We start from the raw sequence: 25,347 nt of genomic DNA on the forward strand, positions 1-25,347 counted from the left end.
TGATGACACATTTCCCCACGAATCATTATCACTCAATTCTGCAAGTGGTTCTAATTTACTATCGCTGTTCTCTAGCTGGTCGAAAAAACGCTTTTGACCTAAAGGGACGCTTTTTGGACACCATGGACTTTTCTCAGTTTCCAGGCAGAAAGATCACTAGGGACAAAATGTATGTGAAATGGTTTGATACAGTAATGTTTTACTATGTGATTTTAGTGTATTGAGTGAATGTCACTTTTAAAATTTTTGAATTTCCCGCTGGTGCCGTCCCCTGTACATCCCGTTCGTCCCGACGCTCGCAGGGAACGGAACCCGGAAGACAGATGCCGGCATCAGCCAGAGGAGATGGCCGGGGACACTACAGGGGGGACATCACGAGAGCGCAGGACAATGTAAGTGAAAAAGAGATCCTGGAGCAACGCTGCGGGGTAATCCCGAGTGTAGCTCAGGGTTACCGCTTTTGGTACTGAAAGTTTACCCCGAGCTACACTCGGGAATACCGCCAGGGGGGTTACCTGACAACGGTGCAGTCTTGCACCCAAATGAAATTTATGTCCTTTTTTCCCATGAGTAGAGCTTTCTTTCAGTGGTAATTGATCACCTGTGCGTTTGGTTTTTTTGCGCTATACAAAAAAAAGACAGACAATTTTGAGAAAAAAACCTATATTTTTTACTTTTTTGGTTTACGTGAAAGTTATAGCATTTGGCAGTATATATACTGGAATTTTTTTTTTTTTTTACCACTAATGTGATCAGCGACTTATAGCGGTACTTCCGGACTGTGGCTGGCATTTTGACACTGAGGGCAACTGACTTGGTGTCACTGACATCCCCAGTGACACCAATACAGTGATCAGTGCTAATAAAAAGCATTGACACTGTACTAATGGCACTGGGCAGGAAGGGGTTAACATCTGGGGCGATCAAAGGGTTAACCGTGTGCTGTTTTACATTATGTCCTGTGTGTTCGCTTCACTGTAAGCACACTGCTGTGTATGGCTCTGCTATGCAGAGCCATACACAGCAGTGTGCAGGAGCTGACAGGGGAGAGAACTGTATTGTTTACATAAGAGTTTTCTTCACCCATTGGTAATACTTGGCAATCACCAGGTGCCGGTGAGTAATCACCAGCCGAGACCCAGGGATTGACAGCCAAGGCCGCGAATGGTGGCGCGCGTAGGGCGTGGATGTGCACCCTACACAGAACTGCAAAACCACGTATATTTTGCGCACCCGTGCCGCCCTGTAGCAGTATTTGTGCTAATGTATTAGTATTAGTGTGTTAGTTGTATTGTATTAGTGTGTATTAATGTATTAGTATTAGTGCGGATGGCAAGCGGTTAAATAGCCTATATGAAAATAGTAAACAACTAAAAATGCCATGAGGTTTGATTATGAAAAAGGGTAATCTAAGAAAGCGGTAAGCAACCAAATTAGGCATTGGGTTGGATCATGGAAAGGTTCACCTATTTCTGCTGCCAAATATTAAGAATTATCTTCCGTTAAAGGAACTACAAAGGTGACGCAATTAATTATATGAATGACAACAACACATGCAGGGCATTGTGATCTTTTCACCTCTATGGACTTAGTGAAGCAGATAATTAAGTCTTGTAATTCTCTTCTCTTTTTGATGGGTGCTGCATAACATTTTGTTGGGAAATGATTTACATCTATCATTGTCAGTTGTTTAGTTTACAATAGTTTGCGGCACAATCCTGCTTACACAGCAAGAGCTCACAGATCGGAACATTTTTAGCAGCATGAAGCAATTACCTTCTTGCAATGCAGCCTAAATTATGAGCTATGCATCAAAAATTTTAACTTACTATCTCATTTATCTCTTACCCTCCCTCACTGTAAAACATGATAGGAGATACATATTAAATACAATGATTTTTAATCTTTTGTCTCTAACTTGGAGGATCACTATTTCTGTCTCATATTATATCACAACCTATTAGCAATTGTTTGTCGCATTTGTTAGGTTAGGAATACTGTTTGCATTTGCATTATTTCTTATGGATACTCAATCACATTTTTCCTGTATTTCTATGAAGAATCTTCTGCCTTCATTGATACAGTACTGATTCACTGATTCAGTATATCACTCAAAGCTATGGAGTTGATTAATTAAAGTGTATGGAAAACCAAAAATCTATTTTTCACTTAGCCCAGTGATGCTGTATTCATTGTCCCCATACTATTAATATCATCAACAATCATTCCATAAGATAATATGAATGTCAAATGACTTTGTGCATTTAATCTTCCTATAATTATTAATGATATTATGAAACTGAACAGGCCTGAGACTGCTGCTGGTGGCTGCCATCTTGTGATATCAGCAACCCAAGGTAGACTCTGAGCAGTAGTATTCCCTTGCTATATAATATTTATGTTGGGACCTCCCTGAACAATCTTATTTATATGATGACAGAACAGAGAGGCTGACAGTAGGAGCTTGCACAAAGCAGAGCACTGAATTATGTATGTAGTGACACCTACTTCACTATGTACATATTACAATCAGCTCCTGATTTGTTTCCATTTTTGCACACAATGGGGTTTGTTTACTAAAACTGGAGAGCGCAAAATTTGGTGTAATGCAGGCCATAGACGGTTCGTTTATCGGACGAATTTTCGTCCACACGAAAAATTGGCCGATATTCACGCCGTTAGTGGGGCAATGACGTTGGCCATTTTTCGTAGATCTTCTCGTTTCTTTTCATCGGTCATGCTGGAAAATCCACATTTTTCGTAGACATTGGTGGCAGCATTGGCAACGACCGATTTTTCGTTCATCGGCCGATAAACGGCCCATCTATGGCCAGCCTAACTCTTGAAATGCATTGAAAACCCATCAAAAACACACTCCGTGAGGACGTCTGGTGACTAAACGCGTAGGGAGGAGCTTGTGGATGTGACGTCACGGCGTTCCCTGAGCTGTCGGCGTCGGTGGATGCCGGAGAAGGCTGGGTTTGTTTATACTGAGAACGCCGTTTTGTGCTGGTGTCGGCTTAGACACCATTTATTGTGAGTGCAATGATTTATTTTAAATAAAATATTTGTTTTTAACGATACTGCACTATGAGCTTTTCCTCTCTTAACTTCCGAGGACCATTCTGAGCCTATGAAGAGGTGGAGGCCTTAGGGAATTACTCCATATTGCTGATTATTCTCCTGCAGAGTATTGCTCCCAGAGAATAAAGTGCTTATGCTGATTTATAATTTGATCAGCATATTGCTCTGGTGAGTTCATTTAATTTATCTGGTGGTGGATTATTTGCACGGTGAATTTGGTTTGACACAGAGATATCATTATGGGATTGAAAATCGTTTAAGACACAAAGAAAAAGATCGTCTTTATTGGTGTTTGGACTTTGCACATATATAGATATTTTTTTCACAATTTATTTGGACACTATTAGTTATTTTTATTATTAATATGATTATATATTGTAGATATATTTATAATTGGGTTGTTAATATGAGCGCACACCTGGTTTTTTTTTACTGATATATGCACCTTCTAAGGTTAGGTTGTGCTTATTTTTCAGTATAGTGTTTAGATTTTGTGGCGCTATCCATATTTTTTTGAAAAACACACGTGTTGCATTTTGATGCTGTTTTTGAGTCAGATGACCTATGAAAAACACACCATAAACGAGGTAAAATCGCTGCAAAATCACAGGCAAAATTGCATAGTTTCAATGGCCATTACTAGCAACTTTTTCATCGACAAAATGCTGATAACTCTTGTTTCGACCGGTACATTTCGGCCGCAGATATATCGGTGCAACCCCAAAAGAAATGACTACTTTAATAAAATCCCTTGCACACAAATGGGTTCAATCCCATTAAATGGTTATCATTCAATATAGGTAATTTAAGGAGGACTTAACATTACTCTAAAGGGTCATTTTTTTTACCTAAAATAAAAAATATGTTATGCTTACCTGCTATATGGTATTGCACAGAGCTCCCATGAAACTCTTCTTCTGGGGTCCCCCCGCTGGCACTCTTTGCTCCTCCACTTCTGTGTCTGCCCCCATAGTAAGCTGCTCACTATGGGGGCAAATGTCCAGGCTTGCTCCCAAGCCAGGCTGTGTGCATCCATAAACACACACAGTGTGGTTTGGCCCCATTCTCTGCTCACAGTATCTGATTGACAGCAGCAGGAGTCAATGGCTCTTACTGCTGCCACTGTGCGCTGTGAATGCAGTGAGAGAGGAAAGAGCTACTACAGACGGGCACAATAGAATACAATAGTAACGAAACAAATTAAACAAAATTTAGTCCAAAATTCGAATTCAAATCAAAAATGAATTTGAAAACAAAATCAAATTCTAAACAAGAAGAGAATCAAATAGAATAGAAAATAAAGGAATAGAATAGAAAAATAATAGAATAGAAAATAACAGAGTAGAACAGAACAGAATAGAATAGAAAATAAGGGAATAGAATAGAAAATAATAGAATAGTAAACAGTAAAAAAGAACAGAATAGAAAACAAAAGAATATAATAAAATAGAATAGAAAATAAAGGAACAGAATAGAAAACAAAAGAATAAAAAATAGAATAGAAAATAAAATAGTAAACAGAACAGAATAGAATAGAAAATAAGGGAATATAATAGAAAATAATAGAATAGTATAGAGCAAAACAAATAGAATAAAAGAGAAAAAAAGAATAAAATAGAATAGAAAAAAAGGTAACAGAATAGAGTAGAAACTTCTGTGATATATGGTAAATGTCTGTGAGCAATATACATCTGTACTACCTCCCATGCCATGCATAACTGCTAATTGGCACTGATGTGCTATATGGTAAGCTATACTGCTTTCAAAATCCACTTCTAACTGAATCTGATTCATTATTATCAATGTTCTTAGTGGTAATTTTTGCTGCTTCCAAGATCTTTAACTCTGTCCATATTACTGTGATGCCTTGATGTCTGTGATGCTCTTATTGTCTAACCCAAAATTATGAGCTGATCTTAATCTTTACAACTCTGCCCTCCTACTCTCTTGTTGTCCTCCTCTGGTGTGAGACATTTGCCCTGCTAGCCATGTGTCTCTCCTCTGCATTCCTTATTGATTAATTGGAATACACCCACCCAACTCAGTATAAATTTAGGCCTTCCTTAGGGGATGCACAGGCAGGGGTAGCATTGGCAGCTATCACCTTGGATTAAGTATTGAGCATTGCACTTCGGCTCTGCACGTCAGCAAAGTCAGAACACGAGAACCCACAACAGACACCTCCACATACTAAACAGATTACAGGTGACCTCTTTCCCCATCCAGATTTTTCATCTCTTACCCAGTCTGCGTCTTCATCGCACCACCCTGTAACATGCACTCCCTACTCCTCCTTTTCACAGTAGTATCCTCTCTCTTCAAACTCTCTCTCCTTCACCCCTCTTCTCCACCCCAAAGCTTATATATCACCCTCACTCCTGTCTTCTCCTTATTACTGCACTCATCAACTCCTGCTAATTCTGAATCCACATACTAATAAAACCTCCAGGAAACTGGGACCCCCCCCCCCTCCCCCATATAAACCATATTCCCATATTAAAACTCTCACCCTTCTGCTACTCCTAACATCTAAAGACATTTCCCAAAATCTTGAGCTGCCATCTTTTTCCTTTGACTAACACACCCAGCACCCACTATCCTCTGGTTACTATTTCTCTTCTTCCTAGAACCAGCCTCCTCTTTACCTGTGCCCTTTGGAATGCCCGTTCTCTCTGTAACATACTCACTTCTGTCCATGACCTTTTTATCACAAATTCCTTTAACCTACTTGCAAGTACGGAAACCTGGCTTCATGAATCCCTCTCCTGCTGCCCTCTCCCATGGTGGTCTCCTCTGGACTCACTCTCCCAGGCCTAGTGGATGGAAAGGAGGTGGAGTTGGAATCCTCCTATGCACTCAAAGCACTTTACAGGTCCTTCATTCACCTCCCTCTCTGTCCCTCTCTTCATTTGAAGTTCACTGTATTCGTCTATTCACTCCAGTTTCTTTAAGAATTGCTGTGATCTATCAGCCTTCTGGACTGGTAGATGACTTCTCTGCCTGGCTACCTTACTTTCTCTCTTCTGAAATTCCCACTATCATTCTTGGTGACATCAACATCCCTATTAATCTTAACACTGCTACTTCTAAACTTCTGAGCCTAACCTCTTCTTTTGACCTAAAACAATGGACACATGCTTCTACTCACTCTAATGGTTACTGCCTCGACCTTGTATTCTCCTACCTATGTACTCCTTGCAACCTCACCAACTTTCCTTTTCCTCTCTCTGATCACTCCCTTATTAGCTTCAATCTCTCCTTGGCTTCCTCCTTCTTGTTTTACAACTACCAAACAGTTACCCATGGAAACCTTCGCTATCTTAACCCTTCTCTTCTTTTTTTCTGTAACAGATTGTCTCTATGACAAAATTTCAGCCCTGTCCTGCCCCAACCTGGCCACTTCTGTCTACAACAGTTCACTGTCATCCACCCTGGACACATTGGCCCCCCTCAGTACACACAGAATTAGGCCCCAACCGCTACAGCCCTGGCAAACAGACAATACTAGATGCCTCAAAAAATGTAGCCGTGCTCTTGAGTGTTTATGGCGTAAGACTAATACACAGCAAGACTTCAACCAATATAAATCTGCCCTTCAAAAATACAATTCCTGTCTCTATACTGCCAAACAGAGCTATTTTATCACTCTCATTAACACCCAGTTATTGCAGTCCATGTCAACTCTTTTCTACCTTTAACTCTCTACTTTGTCCCTCATTACCTCCACTCACTAACTCACTCACTGCCATGAGATCGCTAATCACTTAAAAAATAAGATTGATACAATTTGTGACAAGATCTCCACTGCACAGATATCTCCCTCACCCTACACTCCTTGTTCACCTGCACAATCAATACTTCCCTTGTTTAACCCAGCTACTATAGAGGAAGTTAGTAAAACTTTTTCTAAAGCCCACCTGACCACCTGGACCCTGGACCCTGTTCCCTCACAAATACTATGGTCACCCTCTGGCTCTATCCTTCACTCTTTAACTCATATCTTCAATCTTTCCCTTTCTACTGGCATCTTCCCAAACTTTCTAAAAGAGATGCTAGTCACCCCCATACTTAAAAAGGCCTCACTGGACCCCACCAATCTTAGCAACCTAAGACCCATCTCCTTACTCCCTTTTGCCTCCAAACTCCTTGAACGTCTAGTCTACAACCGGCTACGCTGCCACCTCATTGAGAATAACCTTCTCGATCCCCTTCAGTCTGGATTTTGCCCACAAACACTCCACAGAAATTGCTCTTCTAAAACTCACAAACGACTTACTAACAGCTAAAACCAATGGTCACTATTCCGTACTCTTACTTTTGGACCTCTCTACTGCCTTTGACACAGTTGATCACCCCTCCTCCTCAAAAAACTCTATCTACTTGGCTTCTGTGACTGTGCTCTCCGTTGGTTCGAATCTTACCTATCTCACCGCACCTTCAGTGTCACTTACAACTCTACTTCCTCCTCTCCTACTCCTCTTACTGTCGGGGTCCCCCAAGGTTCTCTCCTTGGACCTCTCCTATTCTCAATCTACACTTCTTCCCTAGGTCAGCTGTTAGCTTCCCATGGTTTCCAATACCATTTCTATGCTGATGACTAACAAATCTATTTCTCTACTCTCAGCTCACCCCATCAGTTTCCTCACGTATCACTTATTTACTAACAGACATATCAAACTGGATGTCACACCACTTTCTAAAACTCAATCTATCCAAAACTGAGCTCATAACATTTCCTCCCCCACGTGCCTCTTCTCCTGATTTCTTGGTCAAGATTAATAGCACTATCAACCCATCCCCGCATGCCAGGGTGCTAGGTGTAACCCTTGATTTTGAACTATCCTTTCAAGCCCACATCCAATTCCTATCCAAATCATGCCGCCTCAACCTCCGCAACATCTCCAGAATACGCCCCTTTTTCACCAATGATACTTCAAAGCTTCTAATTCACTCCCTGGTTATCTCTTGCCTCGACTACTACAACTCCCTCCTCATTGGCTTAACTTTACATAGGCTATCCCCCCTCCAGTCCAGCATGAATACTGCTGCCACGCTCATCCACCTTACCAACCGTTCAGTGTCTGCTACCCCTCTCTGCCAATCCCTCCACTGGCTTCCGCTCACCCAACAAATAAATTCAAAATGCTAACAACAACTTACAAAGCCATCCACAACTCTGCCCCCAGCTACATCACCAACCTGCTTTCAAAATATCAACCAAACTGCTCTCTTTGATCCTCCCAAGACCATCTGCTTTCTAGTTCCCGTATAACCTCCTTCCATGCTTGCCTCCAAGACTTCTCCTTATCTTTGCCCATCCTATGCAATTCCCTATCCCAATCTGTCAGACTATATCCTAATCTATCCACCTTTAGACGATCCCTGAAAAGCCTTCTCTTTAAAGAAGCCTATCCTGCTTTTAACTAGTAAACTGACTATTATTTCCTCCATCAGCTCATCCCCCACAGTTATTACTTTTTGTGTCACTCAACCCTTCCTGCTAGATTGTAAGCTCTAACGAGCAGGGCCCTCTGTTTCCTCTTGTACAAAACTGTAAACTCTTGTATTGTAACTGTAAAGTCTACCTTCATTTTGTAAAGTGCTGCACAAATTGTTGGCGCTATATAAATCCTGTATAATAATAATAATATTATAATATAATAGAAAATAAAAAAACAAAATAGAAAAGAATAGAATAGAAAAAAAAGAATGCAATAGAATAGAGTAGAATATAGCCACCTTACGAAATTCTAATTTCTGATAGAATAAATATGAATTTGAATAGAATAGATTAGAATAGAATAGAAAATAGAAAAGAATAGAATAGAAAAGAATAGAATAGAAAAAAATAGAACAGAAAATAATATAAAAACAGTAAATAGAATGCAATAAAATAGAAAGAATATAACAATTTAGAAGAGAATACATTTGAATTCGAACAAAATAAATTTTAATAGAATAGGATAGAAAGTATTAAAATAGTAAAAATATAACCATCTTCTAAAAAATTTAATTTTAAATACAATAAATTAAATATGAATAAAATAGAATAGAACAGAAAAGAACAATAGAAAAGAAAAAAATAGAATATAACCATCTTCCAGAATTTTAATTCTGAATACAATAAATTTGAATTCAAATACAATACATTTGTAGTCAAATAGAATAGAAAAAAAATAGAATAGAACAGGAAAAATAGAAGAGAATAAAATAGAATAGAATATAGCCATCTTCCAAAATTCAAATTTTGAATAGAATAAATTCAAACTTATTATAATTTATTAGAATAGAATAGAATAGCATAGAAAATAAAAGAATATAGTAGAACAGAATAGAAAAAAACTATAGAATGGAATTGAATAGAAATAATACAACCATCTACCAGCAACAAAACAAAACAAATTCCCAAAATGAATTAAACTAACTTAATGAACTTAACTAAACAAGATTATTTAAATAACGAATCAAAACTAAACATGTTTTCATTCTGCACATATCTAGCTAGGAATATTGAAAAAACCTTGAATATTATGATAAAAAGTCATCAATACATTCTTTTTTAAAACAGATTGGGATTTTGGATTTGTAAATGATTTTGCCTTTTTTCTTGTTTTTTTATGCCTGAAGCCTGGCCCTGGATGTTCTCAGTGCAGGGTTTTCACTGTTCGCCATTGACAGCCCTACTGAAAATAGTGTGGGTGAGACCAGACCAACACAAGACGGGGCCCTGTGCTTTAACTTTTTTTTAGCACTTTTATTGCTCTTTATGGAGGGATCTGGGGTCTGTAAGACCCCAAATCCCTCCTCTGCCCTCAAATGCATTCAAAACACCAAGACTGGTGTTTTCAAATGCTTTTGATTTTTTAAAATGGTGCTGATGACACCATGGTAAACTGGAAGTGATATTAGATCATCACTTCCAGGTTACCACAGCTGGCGGATGCACTAACTGGTTGCACGGGTCTCCTAGTGGGGCCGGAGAGCCTGAGCAACCGGCAGCTGGCTCTAAAAAATGGTACTGGGGTGATACCTAATTATGCTACCAAAATTAATGTGTGCTGTAAATTGACAGCATTGCTCCTGTCTTTTTTTTTTTTTTGCTGGATGCCGCCATTTTGTTGAAGCCCAGAGATTCCTTCCCCCTCTCTTTGGTCTCAAAAGCTAATTGTCACTTTCTGCAAATTATATGTACATTTCCAGCCTTGATTGTATGTCTTGGCTCAGATAGAGAAGAAGGCTGACAGAAGCTTCACAGTGAAGTGAAGTGAAGTTCACAAGCTGACATGAGGTAGAAAGGGGAGAATATCAGGGAAATAAGATAAAACACTATCTTTTGTATCTCTCTAGCAGCAGAGTTTCTTTTCTCCCTCCCTATTCTGTGTTTCCTCCACACAGTTTGTGCCATTCCGGACGCTTTCTTCCCCCTTCATCAACAATAACTCCTAAAGCTGTCAGCTGATCAGTCTCTAGTGGCTCTGATTTTAGGCACAGTGTCAGGAATAGAGAGCAACTGAGCATGTGCAGAACAAGGTGAGGGTGAGTGCATTACTGGATTTTAAACAATATACAGTTGCAAGAAAAAGTATGTGAACCCCTTGGGATTACGTGGAGTTTTGCATGAATTGGGCATAAAATGTGCTCTGAACGTCATCTAAGTCACAACAATAGAAGAACACAGTCTGCTGAACATAATACTACACAAACATTAGATGTTGCCATGGTTTAATTGCACATAATATGTAAACATTCACAGTGCAGGGAGGAAAAAGTATGTGAACCTTTGGACTTAATAACTGGTTGACCCTCCTTTGGCAGCAATAACCTCAACCAAACGTTTCCTGTAGTTGCAGATCAGACCTGCACAACGATCTGGAGTCATTTTGGACCACTCCTCTTCACAAAACTGTTTCAGTGTAGCAATATTCTTGGGATGTCTGGTGTGAATCGCTCTCTTAAGGTCATGCCACAGCATTTCAATGGGGTTGAGGTCAGGACTCTGACTGGGCCACTCCAGAAGGCGTATTCTGTGCTGTTGCAGCCATTGTTTTGTTGAATGACTTGTATGCTTTGGGTCATTGTCCTGTTGCATCACCCATCCTCTGCGGAGCTTCAGTTGGCGGACAGATGGTCGTACGTTTTCCAGCAAAATGTCTTGATAAACTCTGGAATTCATTTTCCCATCAATGAGAACAATCCGTCCAGGCCCTGAGGCAGCAAAGCAGCCCCAAACCATGATGCTCCCTCCGCCATGTTTCACAGTGGGGATGAGGTTTTGTTGTTGGTGTGCTGTGCCTTTTTTTCTCCACACATAGTGTTGTGTGTTCTTCCCAAACAACTCAATCTTGGTTTCATCTGTCCACAGTATATTCTGCCAGTAGTGCTGTGGAACATCCAGGTGCTCTTTTGCAAACTTCAAGCGTGCTGCAATATTCTTTTTGGACAGCAATGGCTTCCTCCGTGGTGTCCTCCCATGTACTCCATTCTTGTTTAATGTTTTCCTGATTGTAGATGTGTCAACAAAAATGTTAGCATGTGCCAGAGATTTCTGTAGGTCTTTAGCTGACACTCTGGGATTCTTCTTTACCTCATGCAGCATTCTGCACTGTGCTCTTGCAGTCATTTTTACAGGATGACCAGGCCTAGGGAGAGTAGCAACAGTGCTAAACCTTCTCCATTTGTAGACAGTCTGTCTTACCGTGGACACATGAACATCAAGGCTTTTGGAGATACTTTTGTAACCCTTTTCAGCTTCATGCAAGTCAACAATTCTTGATCGTAGGTCTTGTGAGAGCTCTTTTCTGCGAGGCATGGTTCACATCAGACAGTGCTTCTTGAATCCAGTAAACCCAAAACAGGTGTGTGTTTTTTAAGGGCAGGACAGCTGTCAGCAACACATCCAATATCACACGGATTGGAGTCAAGGTTGGCTCACTCCTGGCTCCAATTAGCTCTGGGAGAAGTCATTAAGCTAGGGCCTCACATACTTTTTCCTCCCTGCACTGTGAATGTTTACATGTTATGTGCAATTAAACCATGGCAACATCTAATGTTTGTGTAGTATTATGTTCAGCAGACTATGTTCTTCTATTGTTGTGACTTAGATGACGTTCAGAGCACATTTTATGCCCAATTCATGCAAAACTCCACGTAATCCCAAGGGGTTCACATACTTTTTCTTGCAACTGTAGGCACTTATTTTTAATGTTTTACCTGCAAAAGGGGCAAGCATGAAATTATCTATCAAGGCTTAATTTTACTAACGTTTCACTCTAAAGTGGAACTAAACCCTCCTATCCTTAACAGCCAATGAAGTTGCCATATTGGCCTCTGTTTGATCTGCTGTTACCATGCAAGCCTTTAATGTACCTGCTTTGGGAATCCATTAAATGGATGGGTCTAGTTCCTCTTTAATGTCTTATTTTTGTTACACAGAACTTTAGCAAACTAAATGTCACACACTTATAGCATAACTAAACCCTCCTATTCTTTTCAGCCAATGAAGGTGGCATCTTAGCACCTGTCTGATTTGCAGTTGCAATGGAGCTGCACATGTAATCAGTTATGACACCAGCCATTTGATGGTTAGACGTTGAGAGTTTGTTGAGAGTCCAAGCAAACGTGACAGTTAGCATTTGTTGCATGCCTTGAATGTATCTGTTTTGGAAAACAGTAATATCAGTGCGTTTGGTTCCGCTCCATCGATTTAACGGTTTTCCAAAACACTTACTTTCAAGGCATTCTGTGAATGATAACTGTCACAATAATTTATTTCCTCAACCAAACTGTCATGTTACCAAATGGCTGGTGTTATAACTGATCACATGAGCAGCACCATGGCAATTGCAGATCATACAGAGGCTAAGATGGCAACCTCCATGGCTATAAATGATAGGAGAGTTTGTTTCCCCTTTGCATATACTATGCACATGTCAAATACAAGGCCCGTGGGTCAAATCCAGCCTGCCAGGCCATTTCATATGGCCCTCACACCTCTTCAGCAGCTGTGCTACCCCCTTGTCTCAACAGTCGGCAGCAGAGAGGAAGACAGGAGTCCTCCTACACATCTTGCACCTCCCTGTGCAGCCTCAGTACCCCCTCATTTCTGCTTCCCCTGGTCCCAGCAATTAGCAGATTCAAGCAGCTTACTCCAGTCCTTCCCTGGTCTTCCTCTAGACCCTGCACTTTCTTCATCCCAGTTCCGTCCCAGCTTCTTTCCAGTATCAGCATAAGGCAAGGGGGCAAAGGGTAAAGGAGGGTCGGAAGCCTCTTGTCTCCTAATTGTTTGGTGGCTCTTGACATCTGATGTAAGAGGGGGATGTGGGGTGCTCTGGACATGTAGTATTACAGATACATTCGGCCCTTTGAGGTCAACCATAATACTGATGCGGCCTGCATTGAAATTGAATGACACCCCTGATCTACTGTAATTTAGCAGTTCTCCACATTTATTGTTTATTTCCTGCAATGTAGGTGTAAATGGAGAAAGGGACTTCAGGACAAGTGTAGAATGACAGATAAGTAACCTTTTTCTGAAATGAACACTTACCTTCACAATTTCTTGTGCTATCTGTCTGGTCTTGTTGACATCTAAAACTATTTTTGCATCTCGAACCACTGAGTATAATGTTCTTCCCTTGCACAGGCTGAAACACAAACAGTTATTAACCCTTCAGACAGGTACTTTGTATTCAGTTTACATAATATAATACTGGTGATACATGGAAGATATAAGCTGTCCCTGGTGCATATGACAAGATCCTCATATTAGGTTGTAGGGCAAATCTATGGTGAGATCCATGTCCAGCCCAACTGAAGAGCTAAACAAGGACTTTTTTTTTAGAATTCCACTCTTACTGGCATGGTACAATAAAAATTTGATAAAGTTAGATTTCATGTTGTAAATGTACTGAAGTCTAGTCATTTGGTCTGCATGAAAAAAATTGAATTTGACTCTATGCAGTGTCCAGACATCATGTAATGTTAAAAGCAGATAGAGGGCAGAACAATTATTAGGTAGCAAACTGCGACTGGCATTGCTTATCAGCTAAAAAAAATAACTAAAAAAATAAATACAGCCTAAAACGGTATGTTTAAGAATATACCTTGACACCTGATTAGGTTTAGAGTGTAGTATAAATTGAATCTTTAACATCAAACCAATATTCATTTAATTTACAGCAACATAGCAGTTTAGGTTTTTAAAAGACAGTATTGGTTTCTACATAGGTAGTGGTGCACTGCTTTGAAAAGATAAGGTTGTACGCTAGTGCTGAAATAAAAAGGAAAGAAATGCCATGCAGACATCACAGGAGTGCATATATGTAGACAATAAATGGTTGCAAAGAGGTAGCAGGAGAAAGCACCACTGAGAAAAAAATGGTTAAAAAAATGACTTTGTTTAAAAATGACAACTGTTATAATTCACAATGTCACAATGCTTTAGCAAACTGAATACCATTACTTTAAAAGCTTAACGTTTCATTAGGCCTAAAACATGGAAAGTTATAATAAGCTATTAAATGACTATATCTAAATATGGCTGCTATTCATTTATTTCATAATACCATTGTACGTTTTTATTTATCTGATGATCCTGAAAGGTCCCCTTACGCAGAATGACAACAGTATTGCAGGCAATCCCCAGTCGCCTCTGTTGCCACTCTGTTCATGCTCTGAAATCACTCTCAGGAAGCAGTGATCTTTCTATATTTCTCATAGCTAGCCACCCTACGTGAGTCTTCTGCACTTCATGTGGAACAAGAAGACAAGGTTCTGGATTGGCAGAGGAGCACTTCTGCTTTAATACTTTCTTTTTATCTAACCCACATGCATGATCATGATGGTCACATGGGTGTGAAAAATGGGAGGATCAACGGCTGTGAAGCCTGTTTAGAAATTTTTTTTATTTTAAAGAACTAGAATAAAAGAAGCACTTTTTATGGGTTAGGTATTAAACAATATTTATTATTTCAGGTACTTATACAGCGCCATCAATTTACGCAGTGCTATACATATATATATTGTACATTCACATCAGTCCATAACCCTCAAGGGGTGTACAATCTAAGGTCCCTAATTCACATTCATACATACACGTACTAGGGACAATTTAGACAGGAGACAATTAACCTACCAGCATGTCTTTGGAGTGTCGGAGGAAACTGGAGTACCCGGAGGAAACCCACACAGGCACAGGAAGAACATGCAAACTCCAAGGAGGTGGTGCCATGGTTGAACCAACGACCCTAGTACTGCCAGGCAGAAGTACTAACCATTTAGCCACTGTGCTATCTGTAATAGTAATATTAATAAAGCACCAATCAGCAGAAACATACTGCAGTGATGTGGGCAATGCTCTACTGACATACTTTAACCACCTCCCGCCCGCCATATAGTAATGTGATGGGCGCAAGGTGGCTCTCTCGTTCTGGGAGGACGTCATATGATGTCCTCCCATTCTCACTGCGTATGCGCGGCTGAGGGAGCGCGGCGATCGGCGGTACGCTGTGTCCCTCGGACACAGCGGATCACCGATCACGGAAAGATCCAAAGATGTCGGCTCGGTCATATGATCAGCTGTGTCCAATCACAGCTGATCACATGTAAACAGGGAAATGCCGGTTATCGGCATTTCTCTCCTCTCGAGCTGTCACGCTGACAGCTCAAGAGGAGAGGAGAGCCAGTAATCGGCTTTCCGCTGAGGGGACATGTACACTGATCATCAGGGCACTGATGATCAGTGTGCCTTGATGATCAGTGTGGCCCCAGAAGTGCCACCTGTCAGTGTCCATCAGTGCCAGCAGTCAGTGCTCATCAGTGCCACATCAGTGCCACATATCAGTGCCTACCAGTGCACATCAATGCCACATATCAGTGCCCATCTGAGCTGCCTTTCAGTGTCAACCATCAGTGCCAGTCAGTGCCACCTATCAATGCCATTCAGTGCCACCTATCAGTGCTGCCAGTCAGTGCCGCCTATCAGTGCCAGTCAGTGCCGCCTATCAGTGCGCGCCAGTGCCGCCTATCAGTGCGCGCCAGTGCCGCCTAACAGTGCCAGTCAGTGCCGCCTAACAGTGCCAGTCAGTGCCGCCTAACAGTGCCAGTCAGTGCCGCCTAACAGTGCCAGTCAGTGCCGCCTAACAGTGCCAGTCAGTGCCGCCTAACGGTGCCAGTCAGTGCCGCCTAACGGTGCCGCCTATCAGTGCCAGGTATCAGTGCCATGTATCAGTGCTGCCTTTCAGTGCCCATCAGTGATGCCTGCCAATGCCCATCAGTGCCACCTACCAGTGCCTCCTCATCAGTGCTCATCAGTGCCACCTATCAGTGTCCATTAGTACAGCCTATCAGTGCCCATCACTGCAGCCTCATTAGCGCACATCAGTGAAGGAGAAAATCACTTATTTACAAAATTTTATAACAAAAACTAAGAAAAAACATTTTTTTTTCAAAATTTTCAGTGGTTTTAGGTCTGTTTAAGAAAAAATAAAAAAAAACACAGAGGGCATTAAATACCACCAAAATAAAGCTCTATCTGTCACAAAAAAATGCTAAAAATTTCATATAGGTACAGTGTTGCATGACCGCGCAATTGTCATTCAAAGTGCGACAGCGCTGAAAGCTGGAAATTGGCCTGGGCAGGAAGGGGGTATAAGTGCCCGGTAGGCAAGTGGTTAATCTATTACAGAAGAACAGGATAAAGATCGATAGCCAACAACAGCCAACAAAGGCTATAATATACAGTTAGGTCCATATATATTTGGACACAGGTACAATTTTTTATTTTTTCAGATATTTAACAAAACATATTCAAGCTATAGCTACATAATGGATATGGGCTGAAAGTGCACATTCTCAGGTTTAATTTGAAGATATGTACATCCAAATTGGAGGAAGGGTTTAGGAATTACAGCTCTTAAGAGTAGCCACCCCTCCCTTTTTCAAGGGACCAAAAATAATTGGACAATTGAATCAAAAGCTGTTTCATGGCCAGGTGTGGGCTACTCCTTGGTTATTTCTTCATCAATTAAGCAGGTAAAATGTCTGGAGTTGATTCTAAGTGTGGTATTTGCATTTGGAATCTATTGCTGTGAACCTACAAAATGCGTTTAAAGGAGCTGTCCATGCACGTGAAACAGGCCATTGTAAGGCTTCAAAAATGAAACAAATCCATCAGAGAGATAGAAGCAACATTAGGAGTGGCCAAATCAACAGTTTGGTCCATTCTGGGGAAAGAAGAACACACTAGTGAGCTCAGCAACATAAAAAGGCATGGACGTCCATGGAAGACAACAGTGGTGGATGATCGCAGGATCCTCTCTATGGTGAAGAAAAACCAATTCACAACATCCAGACAAGTGTAGGACACTCTCCAGGAGGTGGGTGTCTCATTGTCAAAGTCTACAATCAAGAGAAGACGTCACAAGAGCAAATACAGAGGGTTCACCACAAGGTGCAAACAATTTGTAAGCCTGAAGAACAGAAAAGCCAGATTAGACTTTGCCAAAAAACATCTAAAAAAGCCAGACCAGTTCTGGAAAAGCAATGTTTGGACTGATGAAACTAAGATTAACCTGTACCAGAATGACGGTTCAGTTTAAAAAGTAGGTAAGGCTTTGTAAAACAAAAAAAAGAAGAAAAAAAAAAGTCTGTTCTCTAAACAACCTTAAAGTACTGACTTGTGCTTTCACTCTTAAGGAATCGCGCACCTGCGGCCAGATATGGTTTTGGATGAAACTATTACAGCAGAAATGCATTCTGCTCAGTCAATTCTTGCAGCAAATTCATGATTGCCAAGAAGTTTGTTTAAAAAAAAAACACACAAGAAGTAAAGGGCAAAGTTCAGCATTTCGTACACCCAAAAAGAAGCCCTCTAAACTGATTTCAGTAAATCAATTTCTGATTGGCTGTTGGGTTATTGCACTTTACAGTTAGTACTTTGGATAAATCCGGCTGACTTGCACGGAATTCATTTACAAACTTTTACAAATCAATAGTTGACAAGCTACATTCATAGCTTAGCCCAAGTAACAATCTCCATTAGTGATACATTGGGCCTTGAAGTTCTAATTGGGCATTCATTAAATGTACCTCATCTGCGCTAATTGCTGGAATAGACCCAAACGTTTTGATTAATACATAGAAAGGACATTTCCTTGAAAACTATGTAAATAACCATTTTGTCTTGATTAGTTGATAGTTTCATGTATCAAACAGAAATCCTTTATAGTGGAAGAATATATAAGGATGAGGAGCTAATTATTCACCAAAGAAAATGTAAACCAATTTGTTATGTTGTCTGTTATATAATAGGTATTAAAGCATATCTAAACCTAATCTCTAAATCTCTTATAAGCTTTAAAATGTTAATTTTAAAAGTTATTTTCAATCTTTTAATATTATTTTTAACTTTTATAAAAATGTTATGCAGCTTATATTGAATGATTACCTGCACTTTCTAATGTTGGGTGACAACTGTCTTCCAATTGTATTCCAAGAGGTTGTGGTAACACATACTGAACAGGCATGTGATCCACCATTGTGACTGTTAGAAGCCGGTCTAGAGCAAAGATAAGCAGTTGATTCTGGAACTAGTGCATGAAGACAGGAATTGGCTAAAGAAGCTGGGGAAGTCCAGCAGCACTGAGATACAAAAAGGGATGAAACACAGGAGAAAGCAGTAGGATGTGAAAAAACGTACTTGTGTTCCTGGGGGGCAAATATGGTCTTCATCAGGTACTGCCACTTGGAGGGTGCCCTGGTGCCTCCACCAGCAACAAGCAGAGTAGCAGCGGCAGTATGCAAGGTGACTGATCACTCCCTAAAAAAAGCCAGAACTGGCAGATGGAGTGATCTCTGCCCGACAGTAAAGTGCCCAACTGCTAAACACAAAAACTGGGGAAGGGTTATTTTATTGTTACAGCCTGCCACTGACCACCAATGCTCAGGGGAGTTGGGTTATTGTTTTGTAACAACCTGTCACTGAGGGAAAAATGGGATGGGGGTGCTGTTATAGTCTTACCACCAATGGGGGGGGGAGAGAGTAGTTGTTATTGCAACCTGAGCTTGCCCCTGAGCACCAATGTTGAAGGGTTTACCATTACTACTAATGATGGCCACCAATGACAGTGGTATTATTGGGTGCACTTACACCAGGGGTGGGCAATTGCAGCCCTCCGGCTGTTGCTGAACTACACCCCGATTTAAAAAAGTAGGGACACTGTGTACAATCTACATAAAAACAGGATTCCATGCTTTGCAAATCTCATAAACCCTTATTTTATTCACAATAGAAAATAGAAAACATGAATTTAAACTGAGGAAATATACCATTTTAAGAAAAATAATAAGGTAATTTTGAAATTGATGACAGTAACACATCCCAAAAAAGTTGGGACAGGGTAACAAAAAGCTGGTAAAGGAAGTGGTACTAAAAAGGAAGAGTTAGAAGACACGTTTGCAACTAATTAGGTTAATTGGCAACTGGTCAGTAACATGGTTGGGTATAAAGTCCCATCATGTATCTGGGGGTCATGCTTGTAAGGCACATGGGGGCTGTCTTTTTCCAACATAAGGATGCATGCAATACATGCGCCAGCATTTCATTATTGCCTACTGGTACACGTGCCCATAATGATATGTGGATGCGTGTGGGTCCTCAAACTCTATCTCAGCTCTCAAACTCCAAAACCTTGTGCTCAAAGTTTTACTATTTGTATGAAAAAGGGTTCTTGCTCTCTGTGTAGAAGCAATGGTCTCTTTGTAAAGGTCCAATATGTTCCCTACTGGTCAGTTCTATAACTCTACAATCACCAAAGCGTATGCTCTGACTCAGCTGCGGGGGATTCATGGATTTCTTCAGAGAAACCCCTGCTTCCACATAGAGAGCAAGGGTTCTTCCCTGCAACATGACAGAAGCATGCTTTTCTACTCAGACTGTGAGCCTGTAAGACTTTAAACATGAATATCCCAGGAGGCTACAAGAGGAGCACACATCATGCTCGCCTATGCCAGAGAGTTGTAAGGAAAAAACCAAACATACAGCACAAAAGTATTTTTTACTTTACAGATGGGTGGGGAGTGCAGAGAGGTAAACTGATTTAGGGGTGTAAATGTACACTTTAAGTATATTAACCACTTGACCTCCAGAGGATTTACCCCCCTTCCTGACCAGGCCATTTTTTGCGATAAGGCGCTGTGTTATTTTAACTGACAATTGCGTGGTCATGCAACACTGCATTCAAATTACATTTTTGTCTTCTTTCCCACAAATAGAGCTTTCTTTCGGTGGTACTTGATCACCTGTGCCTTTTTTATTATTTGCAAACAAAAAAAGACTGACAATTTGGAAAAAAACCTATATTTTTGACTTTTTGGTATTAAACATATCCAATAAAAAAATGTAAAAATCTAATTTCATCATAAATTTAGGCCAAAATGTATTCTGCTACATGTCTTTGCTAAAAAAAAAATCCCAATACATGTAAATTAATTGGTTTAAGTGAAAGTTATAGCTTATACTGGAATTTTTTTTTTATACTAGTAATGGCAGCGATCATCTACTTATAGCGGGACTGCAGTGCGCATTCTGACACTGGGGTGAACTGACCTGGTGTCACTGACATCCCCAGTGACACCAATACAGTGATTAGTGCTAGTAAAAAAGCACTGACTCTGTACTAATGGCACTGCGTAGGAAGAGGTTTAACATCTGGGGTGATCAAAAGGTTAACTGTACTAATGGCACTGGGTAGGAAGAGGTTAACATCTGGGGTGATCGAAGGGTTAACTGTGTGCTGTTTTACTGTGTACTGTGTGTGTGTTTCACTGTGTCAGAAAATCTCTGCTATGCAATACCAAGCAATGTGCAGGAGCTGACAGGGGTGCCAGAGGGGAATCAGCGGGCAGGCCCTGGTGATTGATAGCTGAGGCCACCAATGGCAGTGCAGGTAGGGCGCGTGCGCCCCCTACCCAGAAATGCAAAATCACACACACATATATATATATATATATATATATATATATATATATATATATATATATATATATACACAGTATATACACGTGATTTTGCGCAGCCCTGATGCCCTGTAGCAGTTAACATCACAAGTTGGCTGTATGCAAGTGTTTTTCTATTAACATGAGCAGTTTTTATAAAAAATTAGCATAATTAGTAGAGAAAATGTCTGTGAGAACATTAATATGCAACACAAATTGTTCACATCAGTTGTACTGTTCAAAGCCTTTGAGTTATGCTCACTATAAACACTTTTAAATGGCTTTTTTCTCTTTATTTTTTAAATCTAATCAAGCTTTCTCTTGACATACATTTGCAGCTGTGGCATTCTCACAGACCTCGTAGAAGGTCTTACTAAGAAAGTACAGTACAAACAGTTTTTTCTGAGTCATTCCTTTTTCATCTGCATCATAAATTTCCACAAATTGATAGGCTACCTCAGATTCAAGGCTAGTATGGTCAATTTAAACAAACTAGTTATTTCACCTCGAAAGACCACAGTAATATATAATTGCTACACAGTCTGCTGTATGGGCTAGAACACCTTCTCTGTAAAAGTTTTACATCTTTATTTTGTTAGATTTTTTCTCATCCTTGGAGCCTATTGACAGATCCCACACTATTTAAAAAGAACTTTAGTTTCATTTGAAAACAGCATATTGTTTTAGAATAAAGAATCACTAAAATCTCTAAATCCAACTCAGTAAAACTTTGATGTAATTTACTTAGAAAGGGAGAATGGCTGATTTGCAGCCCAAGGCCTGAAAAAGTCACATCTGTGCTCGTTCCATCCATTACACCATATTGACGTTTAGCACAGTTTCTGTACAAATGTAAAGGAACAGCTCCAACAGCATCAGATGAGCAGTACTTTCCTAGCTTTTACCTACTCTGGAATGATATACTCATGAGGGATAACCACACAAAAGAACAAAGAATGTAAAATTATAAATTTTTTCTGCCACAGACTTGAGGACACCAGTTTTTTTACATTCGTGTTACACATACTTTTCATTCAGATTCAGAATACTTTATTAATTCCAAAGAGGAATTACTAAAATACACTTACATTCAACAAAGACAACACAAAAATCATTAGAAACAGAAAGAAGACACAACAATAACACTACCAATAACAGCAATTAATACCAAATAAAACTAATTTAACCCTTTCTGCCTAAGGGCAAATCAAATGTTAATTTAAATAATCTAATTTTAATTTAACAGATTCTAGATCCTAGATTGTAAACTCGAAAGAGCAGGGCCCTTGACCCCCTTGTGCTTTGTTTTGTTACTGTATTGTCTCATGTTCTGTCCCTCACTATAATGTACAGCGCTGAGCAAACCTTTTAGCGCTATATATAAATACTGTATAATAATAATAGTAATAACATAATAGTATTTTTAATTTAAAATAATAGTAATTTTAACAAAAGCAAAATTTTGCAACTTTGACATGCGTTAGTAAGACCATACAAAAGGGATAACAAGCGCATGGTGTGGCAGTCCATGTATGTTTGATGAGTTCCAAATTGGCAGGGGTAAAGGTAGTCCAGTAGGCACTAAGGGCAAACTGCGTAGGAGCAAAGCATAACTCTGCAGAAGGAAACCAAAAAAAGACAGCGCCTTTAAGTGTGTACTGTGAAGGTATTTAATAGAAAGATAAGTAGTAACTCACATCTTAGAATATAAAAACAGGCTCATGGGTAAGAGGGTGAAATATCTGTAGCCAGATGTTGTGTGACTGATCCAGAGAGGAGATCGATTGAGTTCGCCAGCAGGTGGTGCTGTGCAACATGGATGGTAAGCCTGGTGGAATCTCCAAGGTTTCTGGCAGCAGATGGTGAAGCCTGACAGTCTCCATGATGTCCGGGATCAGCACATCTGGCATCTGATGTTATGAAAATGCGATGCGTTTGAATGCATATGCACAGCACCATCAGCTGGCAGACACCTTGGAGATTCCACCAGGCTTACCATCCATGTTGCACATGCACAGCACCACCTGCTGGCGGACTCAATCGATCTCCTCTCTGGATTAGTCACACAACAACGTCTGGCTACAGATGTCTCACCCTCTTACCCATGAGCCTGTTTTTAAATTCTAAGATGTGAGTTACTACTTATCTTTCTATTAAATACCTTCACAGTACACACGTAGAGGCGCTGTGGTTTGTTAGTAAGACCATACATATCATCATAATTACTTGGTATTTCCAGGTGGATTTTACCTTGTTTTTTTAAGGACGGATAAGGCTTTCATTTGTTGGTAAATGGTAATGGATATTTCTTGATTTTTTCTTTTAATTATCAAAGGAAACCTGGCCGAAAATAGTAAAAAAAAAATATTTTTTTTTATTTAGCTGTATGTTTCTTGCTACTACCATAACTTACTACCAAAGAACAACCCAAAATAAATTCTTCTGCTGCCGATGATCACAGCGATAGCACATACATGTATGTCAGTTGTATATACCCCTACAGACATTAACTGACGCTGATAATAATTTAAAAAAAATTTTTTTTTAATCCTGCCTAAAATATACTGACCATGACCTTTGACCCTAACACTGACCAAGATACTGACTTAAATCAAACCTTGATCTAGGTATTTTTTATTTTATTTTCTATTATTATTATTATTTTCACACAATTTAAGTTTGCATTCTCCCTCTGCAAGAAGAGAGAGAAAGATACAAGGTATCTTTACAGAGACTGATCACTGTGATAGCCAATCAGAGGCTATCACAGCGATCAGGTGATCTGAAACCGGGAGTTCTGGATCCCGATTGTTAGTATGGGATGGGGGGCTCCCGGTGAGACCCCGCTCTGTGTGCTGGGAGTGTGCCATGCAGAGTGCTCCCAGCACAAAGACAGATACGCATATATGAGGCCCGATGGAAAAAAAGCCCAGTCCAGTGGGCCACATATATGCATACTGCTGGCAGGAAGGGGTTAATACTGTACTGTAATCAACCATACCATCCTATTAAAATACTACATAGAATAAATAACACAGAAAAAAATAACAGAAAATCAAACTACCAAAATGCAAATATTGTACCACTTTCTCTAACATTACCCCAAAATCATTACACATAGTTAACTTAATACCAACATAATTTAAAAACTACATAAAAAACTGGATCATAACCAGACTAAATCCTCACATCCAGTACTCACAGAGAAGAATTATACAATCTGATGTCCAAAGGCAAAAATGATTTACTGTGTCGCTCTGTGGTGTATCGTGGTTGTAACAATCTATCACTGAAGGTACTCCTCAGACTGACCACCATATTGTGGAGTGGGTGGGAGGAGTTGTCCAAGATTGAAAGTACCTTGCACAACAATCTCTCTAAAGCCTGATGCACACTACAAGTTTTACCCCAGCGAGCTAAATGAAAAAAAGCCTTACAGCTCAGGAGGAGCCGCTGTACCAGCTATCCCATGTTAGTACAGCAATCTGCCCTGCTTTACCATTGTGTTTTGAAAGGGGGACACCTTTCCCCCACCAGAACACTCTGGTCAGCCCTTCTCAGCCATTGGCTGAGAGAGTTGATCGGGAGCCAATTGGCAGACCTTTTTCAGTCATGCCTCTTTGACCTTCACATACACACGGGCTGAATGTTCTGTGTACTAGGCTTAAAATTGTTGTTAAAGACTCCATATCCATTCTAACAAAACCACTGGCTCTGCGAATCAGTTTGAGTCTGTTGGTATCGGCCTCCCTGAGTCTGCGTCCCCAGCATGCGACCGCATACAGACGAGCACTGACCAGAAACATCTTCAGCATCGTCCAATGGTAAGACCTCAGCCTCCTCAAAAAATAGAGGCGGCTTTGCTCCAATTCAGTTTATAATCTATGTGCAAACCCCCAGATATTTATAATTCTCTATTACAACATTATCCACCACTTGGATAGAGAGATCTTTATAAAATTTGATACATTTTATCTGCAAAACACTTAGGCAAAAGACACTTCTTTTCCTGATACTCTAATCATGTAGATCAGTGGTTACCAACCTTAATTTTTAAGTACCCCCTACAGCCCATGTTTTGGGAATTTCTCCTAGATAAAAATAGTTGTCAAAAATACCAAGTCATTGATGTTGATTTAACACACATGTGCAAGGTGAAGGAAATCCTGAAAACATGATCTAGTGCAGGGGTGGGCAAACTTTTTGACTTGAGGGCCGCAATGGGTTCATATATTGGACCCGGGGGCCGGACCAAGAGTAGATGAATGA

At 40.1% G+C, this 25,347-nt stretch overlaps 1 protein-coding gene across 2 annotated transcripts in view; it reads right to left on the reverse strand.

Annotated features, from left to right (window-relative positions):
- Positions 1–25,347, reverse strand: part of KSR2 (kinase suppressor of ras 2) — a 645,462-nt gene that overhangs the window by 90,714 nt on the left and 529,401 nt on the right. For both annotated transcript variants that reach the window (XM_089677203.1, XM_089677211.1), the window contains exon 15: positions 13,631–13,727. In XM_089677203.1, coding sequence (XP_089533329.1) covers positions 13,631–13,727 — 97 coding nt within the window. The remainder of the gene's footprint in view (positions 1–13,630; positions 13,728–25,347) is intronic.

The sequence above is a fragment of the Staurois parvus genome, unplaced genomic scaffold, assembly GCF_062004578.1.
Source record: "Staurois parvus isolate SC_StPar_1 unplaced genomic scaffold, SC_StPar_1.0 ptg000014l, whole genome shotgun sequence".
In the NCBI taxonomy this organism is placed as follows: domain Eukaryota; kingdom Metazoa; phylum Chordata; class Amphibia; order Anura; family Ranidae; genus Staurois; species Staurois parvus.